The following is a 12,177-nucleotide window of genomic DNA, read 5'->3' as shown; positions in this document are numbered from 1 at the left end:
TGCGCACATGGAACGCGCACCCCGCATTTTTCTTTCTCTAAAACATGGTAAAATTGGCTTACACTTATTTGGAACATTTCATTTGCTTGTAAGTCCTTAGTTAATAGTACTACTTGTACCCATGGCTTGTAAATTAAATGCTACAAGAGGGCCTGCAGCACTCCTTGTGTCACCCACTAAAGTAGCCTTTTAAAACATGTATCAGGCATGCCACTGCAGCCTGTTGGACGGTTTTAAACTGTGATTTCAACCTTGCAAAATAAACCTTTTGCCGGGCCTAAACCTACCTTTATAATACATATAAGTCACTATTGAGTTGGCCATGAAGGCTCATAAGACAGGGATCATAGTATTTTAAATGTTGGACATGTGGGTTTAAGTTTTACATGTCCTAGTAGTGAAAAACTCCTGAAAGTAATTTTTCACTACTGTAAGGTCCATCTCTCCCATTGACTGACATGGGTTTACCTTGTTACATTTAATAAGTGATAGCTTTTGATTGGGGGCAGATAGATATGTGGTGTTTACACTCAAATTAATTGTAATGTAAAATCCTCTTTAATGGTGAAGTTGAATTTAAGTCACAGTTCTGAAAATGGCACTTTTAGAAAGTTGCCATTTTCTTGCCCTAACCATTTGTGCCTTCTGCCAGTGTCCTGCGTCAGGTGACGGTGAATGTCTCTGTTGTTGAGGGTTGTATATTCCTGTATGGGGATTAGATGTGGACAGGAAGGGCCATTCTGCCAGGATGGTTGGGGTAGAGCTGTCCCGGGCCGCTTATATTTCGAAAGGCTTTACCTAATGCACACGTAAAGGAACCTGACTCTAGTCTTTTGTCACCCCAGACTTCTTGGGACCTTGTCAGGGCAAGGGAAGGCTTTCCAGAACATGATATTGTGACTTTTCCCCAGTCTAGCACGACTAGATGACAGTGAGTGGCGCTTTTTACTTTTAGATGCTATATTTACCTACTATTTAAAAATGTAGTATCTACAGTGCTACCTACTAATTGGATTTTTTGTCGTACTAGTATCATTTTATTTATAAAAAGAATACTATATTTTTATAAATTGCTTTGGAATTTTTCCTGTGTTATGTTTTCATTTTATTATGGTTTGTGCGCTGCTTAAAAACTTTACACATTGCCTTGAAGTTAAGCCTGACTGCTTTGTGCCAAGCTACCAGAGAGTTAAGCACAGGTTAATTTAGTGACCTTTGTGGTTTACCCTGGCAAGGATTGAGACTATTCTTGAGTAGGGCTTCCATACCCCCATAACCAATAACCCAATTTTTCATAAGCACCATTCACACTACATATAAGGAGGTTAAAAATAGATTTAATGAATTGGTCCAGACTCCTGTTCATATGTAAGATGTGTACAGGTACTGTCCAAAGATGTTTTAGGGGATTAGAGGCATTTCTCTGGGCAGAGACAGATCTCCAAATCATTCTAGGCAATTGGAAAATTGAGCCACATATTAATCATTTTAACTTACAGTACAGACAATAGCGACATGCACATATCCGATATTAATATTATGAAGATTCTTATCATGCACATTCTTATGATTGGTCCTCCATTCATCCTTCCATGCTCTGTGTACAACTTACATTGTGACTGTGGCAAAATCCGATTCCCTTAATAATCTGAAATAAATATTTCCGAACTCGACTGAAATCAAGTCCATTTGGGAACTGCTCAAGGTCATCTAGTACTGTGTGGTCCACAAACTCAAACACCAGGTACCAACGCTTCTTTTTCTTGCACACTTCTAGGAGGTTCACCAGGTTCTCATGTCTCAGTTGCTGTAAGAAAGAAAATGGAGTCATTTCTAAATAGAGCAGTTTAATAGCATTGAGAGAGAGTCTAACTTTATTGTAGTAAACCAAAGGTCAACCAACACGTGAGAAAATCAAAAGGGCAAAACGACTCCCACAATACAAAGCAATGTGGTACTGAGTTCATTTTAATGAACTCCAGTGCGCAAACACATCATTACTATTCTCCCAAACACCTGAGTCCAGGGCTACTGTGAAGCACACCCTCATGCAATATTATTGTCACCACCAAGCTCTCAAGTTTCTCAGGTCTGAGCTAGAGTATCTCATCCACTCCCGGATTTCTTTTTTTGCTGTCTGGGCCATGCAGTCCCGAATTACAATAGGATAAACAGAAAGAAAGGACAGAAAGAAAATGCAAATTGAAAGCCTAGACTGGACCAGTTAATCAGCCTAGGAACCAGGAAACTTGAGTGTTGTTATCACAAATTTAAACATTAGCACAATGGCAGTGCTAGCATGTCTGATTAAACCTTTGGTACTAAAGGTGTATTAATACTATCCAACAATACTGACAAAAACAATAAATCCCATGACCATAATAAAGAACATTCTATTTTTAAATTTGAGTGATGCATTTGGGAACCATTGAGTTTACCATTACTGAAGTATAAGTCTGGGAAGGTGAAAAGGGCATTTCTCTGGAAATTAGAACTAGAATTGGTAAAGTCTTTAGGTTTGGCTGATGTTTGAGTGAAAGCCATTCCTGACTGAGTCACAAGTTTCTGTGTGTGGTGTGGATGGGTGAGTGTTATGTTATGTTATATTGATATGTATAGCGCACTAATAACACAGACAGTATCCAGGTATAGAGATTGTATGAATGTTATAAGGAGTCAGCAGTTGAATGAGTGCATTAGAGAATGAATGAGAATATGATCACTTAGTAATCTTTAGTGCATGTTGCGAGTTGAATGATGTCTAATTCATCTTGAATGCTTGTTCAGATTTGCTCTCAGAAATCTTGAGTGGCAGGCCATATTTGCACCATTACTTAGAAGACTTATCAACACCATTAGCCTGGTGTCATCAACACACTTCAAAGCCAAACATCCATGTGATCTAATCAGCTGGGCCAAAGTCTTGATGTAGATGTTGAGTAACATCGAAGGTAGTGAGGATCACGGAAGTCCTCCACATTTTTCACCCTAGCTACAAGATCGGAACAGAGGGAGAAATAAAGATTGAAAGCAACTCACCAGCAATGAGGAAAACCAGACAGCAACAGTACTTGTGATTCCTGTTTCCCTACGCCTAGATTTAAGTAAACAGTGATCCACTACGTCAACTGAAGAAGATAGGCTTGACAAAATTATACCCGCCCGTGCCTCCCATCCACAATGTTCCTCAGCTCATCTAGTGCGACTTACAGTGTGGTTTCAGTACCTCTTCCTGGACAGAAATCCTCCCCCCAGGGATGATGTAGCTGTTCCAATGGGATGGCATCAACCTAGATAGAGGGGCTTTAGTGGGTTTCATTCAGGGAGAAGAGAACTGACACAGAACAAACTAGGCACCACAGGTTTCGGGAAGGGGGACCTGGAAGAAGTCGTGGCAGGGTGGTATGTGCGTCCTGGACATCGCCAACTTTTCCAAAGGACAAACACTGTCTTGTGCTGCATACAGTAGGGGTCCAAATGGATACGTGGGACGGTGGCGAGGGCGAGGCTGGCGGAGCAGAGCTGGCGGAGCAGAGCTGGCGGGCAGGAGTGTAGAATGCGAGGCGGTTGTTGAGGTACCTGGGGCCCGCATCGTGGAGAGCCTTGTGTACGTGGGTGAGGAGTCGGAATGTGATTCTCTTGCTGACTGGGAGCCAGTGCAGGTTCTTCAGATGGGCAGAGATGTGGCTGTGGCAGAGGATGTCCAAGATGAGTCTTGCCGAGGCGTTTTGGATTCGCTGTAGTCTTTTCTGGAGCGTGGCTGTGGTTCCGGCGTAGAGGGTGTTACCATAGTCCAGGCGGCTGGTGACGAGGGCCTTGGTGACCATCTTCCTGGTTGCGGTGGGGATCCATCGGAAGATTTTTCGGAGCATGCGCAGGGTGTTGAAACAGGACGATGAGACGGCGTTGACTTGCTTGGTCATCGTGAGGGAGGAATCCAGGATGAAGCCCAGGTTGCGTGCATGGTCAGTTGGCTTGGGTGCGGTGCCCAGGGCCGGTGGCCACCAGGAGTCGTCCCAGGCGGATGGTGAGGGTCCGAGGATGAGGACTTCCGTTTTGTCAGAGTTCAGCTTCAGCCGGCTGAGCTTCATCCATTCAGCGATGTCCTTCATTCCTTCCTGGAGGCTGGCTCTGGCGGTGGCGGGGTTGTGGGTGAGGGAGAGTATCAGCTGTGTGTCGTCGGTGTAGGAGATGATGTTGAGGTTGTGTTTGCATGCAATGGCTGAGAGGGGGCTCATGTAGACGTTGAAGAGGGTGGGGCTGAGCGAGGATCCTTGTGGGACGCCGCAGATGACTTCAGTAGCTGCTGACCGGAACGGGGGGAGGCGGACTCTCTGGGTTCTACCGGCGAGGAACGAGATGATCCATTCTAAGGCCGCGCCTTGGATTCCGGTGTCGCTGAGGCGTTGTATCAGGGTGCGGTGACATACCATGTCGAAGGCTGCTGAGAGGTCCAGGAGGATGAGTGCGGTGGTTTCCCCGATGTCGAGCATAGATCTGATGTCGTCGGTGGCTGCGATGAGGGCGGTCTCGGTGCTGTGGTTGGCTAAAAAACCGGACTGTGACGGGTCGAGGGATCCGTTCGTCTCGAGGAAGGTGAAGAGTTGTTTGTTGACCGTCTTCTCGATGACTTTGGCAGGAAATGGGAGGAGCGAGATGGGTCGGAAGTTCTTGAGGTAATTGGGGTCCGCAGTGGGTTTTTTCAGGCGGGCGCTGAGTTCGGCATGCTTCCAGCTCTCTGGGAAGGTGGCTGAAGCGAAGGAGCTGTTGATGACGACGCGGAGTTGGGGTGCGATGATGGAGTCGGCTTTGTTGAAGATGTGGTGTGGGCATGGGTCGGTGGGGGAGCCGGAGTGGATGGTGCTCATAGTGCGGGCGGTGTCTTCGGTGCTGACCGGGTTCCAGGTGCAGAGGGTGGCGGTTGGGTGCGCTGGTACAGTGGTTGGGTCGTTGGTCTGTGCGCCGAAGCTGTTGTGTATGTTGGCGATCTTGCGGTGGAAGAACGAGGCGAGTGAGTCGCAGAGATCTTGCGAGGGTGTAATGGCGTTTTTGCTGGCGCTGGGGTTGGAGAGCTCTTTGATGATGCAGAAGAGTTCCTTGCTGTTGTGGGTGTTGTTGTCCAGGCACTGTTTGTAGGTGGTTCTCTTGGCGGTCCGGATCAGTTGGTGGTGCTTGCGGGTGGCGTTCTTGAGGGCTGTCATATTCTCTGTTGTCTGGTTCTGGCGCCTGGTTTTCTCCAGGGAGCGGCATGTTTTCTTGGAGTTTATGAGGTCGTCTGTGAACCATGAGGCTTTCTTACTGTGGGGCCCGCTGGGTGGTTTCTTCAGTGGTGCGAGATCGTCGGCGCAGTCGGTGATCCATTGTGCGAGGTTGCGGGCTGCTTCGGTGGGGTCCGTCATGATGGTGGGAGGGATTCGGCTGAGGGAGGCGGTGAGCTGGTTGGCGGTGATCTTGCTCCAGCTTCTGTGGGGGGGCCATTGCGGGTGGTGGTGGGTGGTGGTTTTCTTGAAGGCGAAGTGGACGCAGCTGTGGTCTGTCCAGTGGAGTCCGGTGGAGTGGCTGAAGGAGATGTGCTTGCTGGAGGACAAGACGGGATCAAGCGTGTGGCCGGCGTAGTGGGTGGGGGTGTTCACCAGTTGCTTGAGTCCGAGGTTTGCGAGGTTGTCCAGCAGGGTGGTGGTGTTGCTGTCATTGTTGTTCTTTAGGTGGAAGTTGAGGTCTCCTAGGAGGATGTAGTCTGGGGAGGCGAGGGCGTGCGGGCTTGCGAAGTCTGCGATGGCTTAGCTGAATTGAGTGCGTGGACCTGGTGGTCTGTAGATTAGGGTGCCTCTGAGGGTAGTCCTGGGGTCGGTGTGAATCTGGAAGTGCAGGTGTTCGGCAGTGGGGAGGGTATCGTCTGAGTTGGTTGTGATGCGGATGGTGTTTCTGTGGATGATGGCGATGCCTCCTCCGGTTTGGTTGATGCGGTCCCTCCGGGTGATCTTGTAGCCCTCCGGGATGGCTATGGCGATGTCGGGGGCTGAGGAGGCGTTCATCCAGGTTTCCGTGAGGAAGGCAACATCCGGTGCTGTTGTGTCTAGGAGGTTCCAGAGTTCAACTGTGTGCTTGTGGACGGAGCGGGTGTTGAGCAGGATGCACTTGAGGTGATTCTTGCTGGTGGTAGGTTTGGCGGGTGCTGGTCCTTGAGATGCCTATACCTTTCTACCTCAAATCCCGTGCTATAGCTGCTTGTCACTACATAGCATGGGTCAGGAGAGTAGTAGCCATCCTGTTGTGTCAAACGTTTGTGTCACACAATCATCGCATCTTTTCCCAGATGATGAACCTGAAGAGAAAGATGAAGAGCCTCTAGTGGACCTGATTGTTGAGTTCACCAAATGCAAAACACAGGGATAACAGGAAAACACTGACAAAGCATAACTTTTCCAAACTATGCAAACGACTTTCGCCCCAGCAATCGAAACCAAAATAGTTTTCCTAACCGTTGCAGTGACTGTAAGCCTAGGCTGTGTACATGTCTGCTTATTAACCAGTTTTCCTATAGAATAAACATGTGGTGTGTTATATTTCCCTGGTCAAGAGTGTTTATAAATAGCAGTATTTTTCATGCTAGTATATCTAGGAGTGTGCTGCATTGCTTGCCCTTAATATATTGCCCAAGCTGGTTTTGCGAACCTTCGGGTGAGGCACACTTACCTACATTCATCCACAAAACAAGGTGGGGAATTATGTTTAAGCAACATGCATTGATCAAAGAGCTATTGATCATGCAATACACTCATAATACCATCTCAAACCCACCAATTCCAACCGACAGAGGAGCATACACTAGGAATTTTCTGCATGGTAGAGCAGAGCACAAACAAGAAAGCTTTGGAGCCAGAGCGAATTAATGCAAGATTAGTCGAAAATGACAAGACATTTTTGGTTAGCATTGATACAGACCCTTGGGCATAAATAGTGCATTGCTTCGTGCAAACTTTCACCATTGTATTATGAAAGCAGATCTATCAAGGTGACAGTATGTGACAAGAATATTTACACATAGTTAATCATTGTTGTCCAATGATACAATAACAATACAAAACATAACCATATTGAGCACAACAGAATTTAAACACAACACAGTCACAAGACAAGACAAGAAAAAACACAGCATATAGATAATAAAGACCACCAACACACAAACACAGTATGGTAGTTGAACACAGAACCAAAAGCATATACCAGCACAATATTAGACAAGCATAACACAGGATAAACTGAAGAACATAAACAAAACACTAACTCACAAACACCACATGCTAACACAACACAGCAACCTAAATAAATACCAGCATAACAATAACCAAAATACAACATTCTTAAACACAACAGCACAAAATTACTCAGCAGTATGCCAGTACAAGGTAACACAATATCATGCAAAAAAAAACAATACTGCATAACACAACATGACTCAATACCATAATAAAACAGTGTTGTGTCTCTGTGTTGAGTTATGGTGTTGGGTTATGTGTTAAGATAATGATTTGTTGTGGGGTGTTGTTTTTTGTTCTTAATTTATTGTGTTGAGATGCATCTTTGTTTTTATGTTGTGTGTTGAAACTAAGGTATTGTTATATATTATTGTAGTGCATTGGTTTGCGTTATTGTGTTCTGTGTGTGCTGTATTTTGTGGCGGGTGACGTGCTAAGATTGTTTCTATATCGTTATGATATTTCTGTGTTGATTTATCATTCTGTGTTGTTGTGGTGTGTTACTGCATTGTGCTGTAGAGCTGTTTCTCATGGTGCTGTTATGTTGTAATGCTGTCAATTGAGGTTGTTTTATTGTTATGTTTATTTTCTTGATTTTGTTGCATAGTTGTCTTATGGACGATAATTGTGTTCTGTTTTCTTATATAATTAATTTACAGATTTTAACAATTGCTGCTGGGGTTCCTGGCAAAAGCAGGACCTTCTGTTAAACTAAACAACAACTATTGACCACTGTTATGGGTACTAACTTAACACAGCTTGAGCTCTTCAACTATTTTAGAACTTAATTAGTCCAAAATCATGGCATGCACCATGCGTTACATTGGCACTTCCCATACTCACATTAGGTAATCTGGCTATCATGAGTTTTATTACCTAAAAGAAATATTGTAGGAAATGGGTTACTGGTTGAGGAGAGTGAACTCCTTTTCAAGCAGCAACCACAATCTCTGTCATGGTAAAACACAATCAAACCCCAAATTAGCCTGTGCTTAACCCTGTGGTAGCTTGGCACAAAGCAGTCAGGCTTAATTAGAGGTCATGTCTAAAGTGTTTACGCAGCACTTCAAACAGTAATAAAGTAAAAAAGCAAAAGCAAAAAGCCCAAATCAATTTACAAAAATAAAGAAAAAGTAATAAATTATTTGAGACTAAAATGACAAAAATTCAATCAATAGAACCGGGGATGTGCAATTTAAAAAAAATTCTGGAGATGTGCAATTTCAATATTTTAAGTAGAAATAGTGGCTAGAAGCATAAAACACTGGAGCATGACAAACTCACAAGTTCAGGCCGATTCCAATGGAGTGTGGGCTGGATATAGGGACCAAGTTAAGCCCACTGAACAAAGTACCTTGAATCCTGGTTGGTGGAGCATTGAATGATTTCATATCAAGGATGTGTTGTGCAGTGGCAGTTCTGAAAAAGCTGTTGGCCTGCGGTGAAAAGTCCTGCATCATCATCAAGTATGTCATCGACGGGGGGACTTGGGATGTGGTGGTCTGCATTGAATATGCTTTGGTGGTTCAGAGGAAGCTCTAAGCTGCGATGCGAGATCCTGTATCGGGAATGTATCGTGCAGCAGCGGTTGTGGTGCCGCTGGGAGGAGATGCATGGATTCTTCTCACAGGACCATAGCTGGGTTGGCAGAGCACCTTCAGGCCCACTTCCAAGGGTCCAAACTAAGATGGCGCCACTTTTGGAGTAGGACTCACAACAGACAGAATCCAGGTGCTACGATCAAAATGCTTGGAGCCTTTTCTATCACTGATGTTCTGGTCAGGAGGGCAACCAACTAGCCTTTGTAGTCACTATGGTGATCTTGGGATCAATATGCAGATTCAGTCTTTTTAACTCAGGCAGCAGGGCAACAGCACAGCAGCGCAACAGAGTAGCAATCCTTATTGCAGTGAAGCACAGTAGACCTTCTGAGTCTTCCACAGCGCCAAAGGTGTACTGAAGAGTTGGGTCTGAGGGTCCATAATGTATGGCTGATGCCCACTTTGAAGTCGGAGAAGGCTTCCAACCACTATGTGTGTGGATCTTCCTGTCTCCCTGCCCCCTCCTTGTCTGGGGTTACAAAAGATTAGTGTCAAACCCTTTGTGAGTGTGCTCAGGCACAGCCTTTGTGATGTGTAAGTGTGGTAGGGGAGAGCTCCTCCCTCTAATCAAGTCAGAGATGGCCCATCCTGTCAACACATATTCCTCTTTGTCTCACTGTCTGAGAGCAATATACAAATACCAACTGCCAGCTACACCTAGTCATGTGACCCAGGATACAGGCTGCAGGCACCAAATGGTAAGGAGAAGAACTACACAACTTTATAAAAGTGGCATTTTCCGAATTGTGACTTAAAATCCAAATTTAACATTAAAGAGGCTTTTAAATTGCAATTCTTTAGACACCAAACTCAGCATTAATACTTACGCCCAATTGAAAGTTAGCACTTTATAAATGTAATAAGGTAACATAATGTTATACTATGGGAGAGGTAGACCTTGCAGTACTGAAAAATGAATGTAAGAGTTTTTCACTACTAGGACATGCAAAACATAAAATTACATGTCCAGCTTTTTAAATACATGTCACCCAGCCAGAAGGGCTGTTAAAGGCCTACCCTAGGGGTGACTTGCATGTAATAAAAGGGAAGATTTAGGCCTGGCAAAAGGTTTATTATGCCAGGTCGAATTGGCAATTTAAAACTACACACATAGGCTGCGATGGCATACCGGAGATATGTTCAAAAGGCTGCTTAAGCAGGTGGTACTTATAGCGCCTCAGGCCCACTAGTATCATTTTGGTTGCAGGCCCTGGGTAGAGGTATTACCACTTTACTAGGGATTAGAAGTAAATTAAATGTGCCTATTGGGTGCAAGCCAATTTTATCATGTTTAAAGGAGAGAACAAAGGCACTTTAGCACTGGTTAGCAGAGGTTAAGTGCACAGAGTCCTAAAGCCACCAAAAACGGGTTCAGAAAACAGCAGGGACAGGGCAAAAAGTTTGGGGATGACCCTACAGGAAAAGGTAAATCTGTTCAGTACTTTTTGAGAAAGTAAGGTTAAAAATGTATGCATATTTCACGCCACAGAGGATGCACAGAGCAACATATTTAGAGATAATATCTTATTGGCTGCCGCCCCATCGACAAAGATGTGCTGGTAGTCATTTTCGGACTCGGAGACTCAGTCCACTGTCCTGGAAGTAAGTATAAACAAGCATTGGCATAGCCAATAGGTCTCGCCTTTGGGACCTTATAAGTATTTAGTTATGCAGCACAATAACCTTGGTGCAACAACATCAACCGTTGCATGGGTAAACAGCATGCCTCACCCAGGGCCTGCAGAAATATAAAGACCCCCCGTCCTATAAGAACATGACTGGCACCCCTTGCCGGCCCACACCAGCTTCAAAACCAGTCTAATAATTGTAAGACCATCACAACCAGCATGCAGAAAAGCTCATCATCTCTGTTGGCTCTTAGCACATCTTCCTCCTAACTTCCCCGTTCATTTTAATTTTCCTAAACAAATTATGATTATTAGAGCTTGTGCTGTGCACATGCCTGTTCCCCTCACCTTGTGGCACTTTTAATTATAGGCACTGAGATTTTCTGAAGCAGTGTTAGCTGCACGCAGAAGGTGCTCGATCAAAAGAGCTTCCTTTGAAGAGCAATTTGCTAAGGACATAAAGCCCACTAGATATAAGCACTGCTGCCCACAACAGAGATGTGTGGTTTGCATGAGCTCTGATTTTTTCATACCAGACAGTTAAAAAATACACCCAACAGAACAGGCCCAAACAGTTAAGATAATTGTAGGGATACATTAAGAAACAAGGTGATGACAGTAATCCTAAATGGCATATATGCACTTCTAAACTTTACAGACCCTCTTCATGTGCTGCATTTTTACAATCCGAGAAAAAAAACAAGGCAAAAGCACTACTGTACGATAAACTAATATATATGCGAACAATAGGGAACAGTATATTGTATAACCAAACACAGACCCCCGCACCCCCCAAAAAAATGGTATGCCTTTGGGGTCACTGCAGCCTCAGTGGAGTGTAGCTGCCATAAAGTGAAGCACACACCTTTAAAGAGCATGTGCGCAGCTGGGGCTCCCACATCCAGATGTGCTCCAAGAGGGACTGCTACTGAAACGGACTCGTGCTAATCAGCCACATCCCCAAGACATGTTGCAAAAAGAAGAATGTGCTAATGTCACCACAAGTTTTGTCATAACAACGCCAGTGACCAACAGCCTGTTTCAATCGGAGACATAAAACCGCGCTACCAAAATTAATAGCAGTTTAGCTAAATACAGCTGAAGTTCGCAATAAAGCGGAAAATGGAACACAAATTGTCCTGAGCTGTATCAAAGTACTGGGGTCACTTTTTAGAGACAGTGTTCGTGGTGAGAAGTACGAACCCCTCTACCTTTTTCGCACAACAAAAAGTTTAATCCAAAGACAATATGGAAATTAATCATCCAGCTCTTCGCGCAGAGGGGGTGGAATACTGCGAAAATATAAAATGCATGACCTGTGAAAGTGTCCACGAATACGGGCAAGGTGCATAGCCAGCTCTTGCTATCAAGCAGATGAATTGGGCCGCCATGAGGGACGAAGCACACAGATAAGGTTTCAAATGAGGACGATACATGCACATCATTTCCTTCGCAGGAGCGAGCAGCTGCGCCATCTGTTTCGAGAGCACGAGCGCGATAATTGCTAAAAGATGGCGTTGCTGCTCGCTCCCGCAACGGAAATGCCAAACATACACGAGTACTAATAGCAAACAGTGCAAAACGTGCATGAGTTTGAACAAAAAAATGGAGTGATTTCAAGAGGTCACTCCAAAGCAGCACTTGTGCGCTGCATGGGCGAGACCTAAAAAATATAGGGGGCTGGGTAGG

General features: G+C 44.9%; 1 protein-coding gene across 1 annotated transcript in view; it reads right to left on the bottom strand.

The window, feature by feature from the left end:
- CDKL2 (cyclin dependent kinase like 2) overlaps positions 1-12,177 on the bottom strand; it is a 446,589-nt gene that overhangs the window by 230,874 nt on the left and 203,538 nt on the right. Inside the window, exon 3 of the mRNA XM_086961513.1 lies at positions 1,613-1,807. Within this exon, the coding sequence (XP_086817639.1) occupies positions 1,613-1,807 (195 nt within the window). The remainder of the gene's footprint in view (positions 1-1,612; positions 1,808-12,177) is intronic.

This window comes from Lissotriton vulgaris, chromosome 3_1 (assembly GCF_964263255.1).
Source record: "Lissotriton vulgaris chromosome 3_1, aLisVul1.2, whole genome shotgun sequence".
In the NCBI taxonomy this organism is placed as follows: Eukaryota; Metazoa; Chordata; class Amphibia; order Caudata; family Salamandridae; genus Lissotriton; species Lissotriton vulgaris.
Note: the sequence above shows the minus strand (reverse complement) of the source record. Positions and strands in the feature narration are given on the sequence as shown.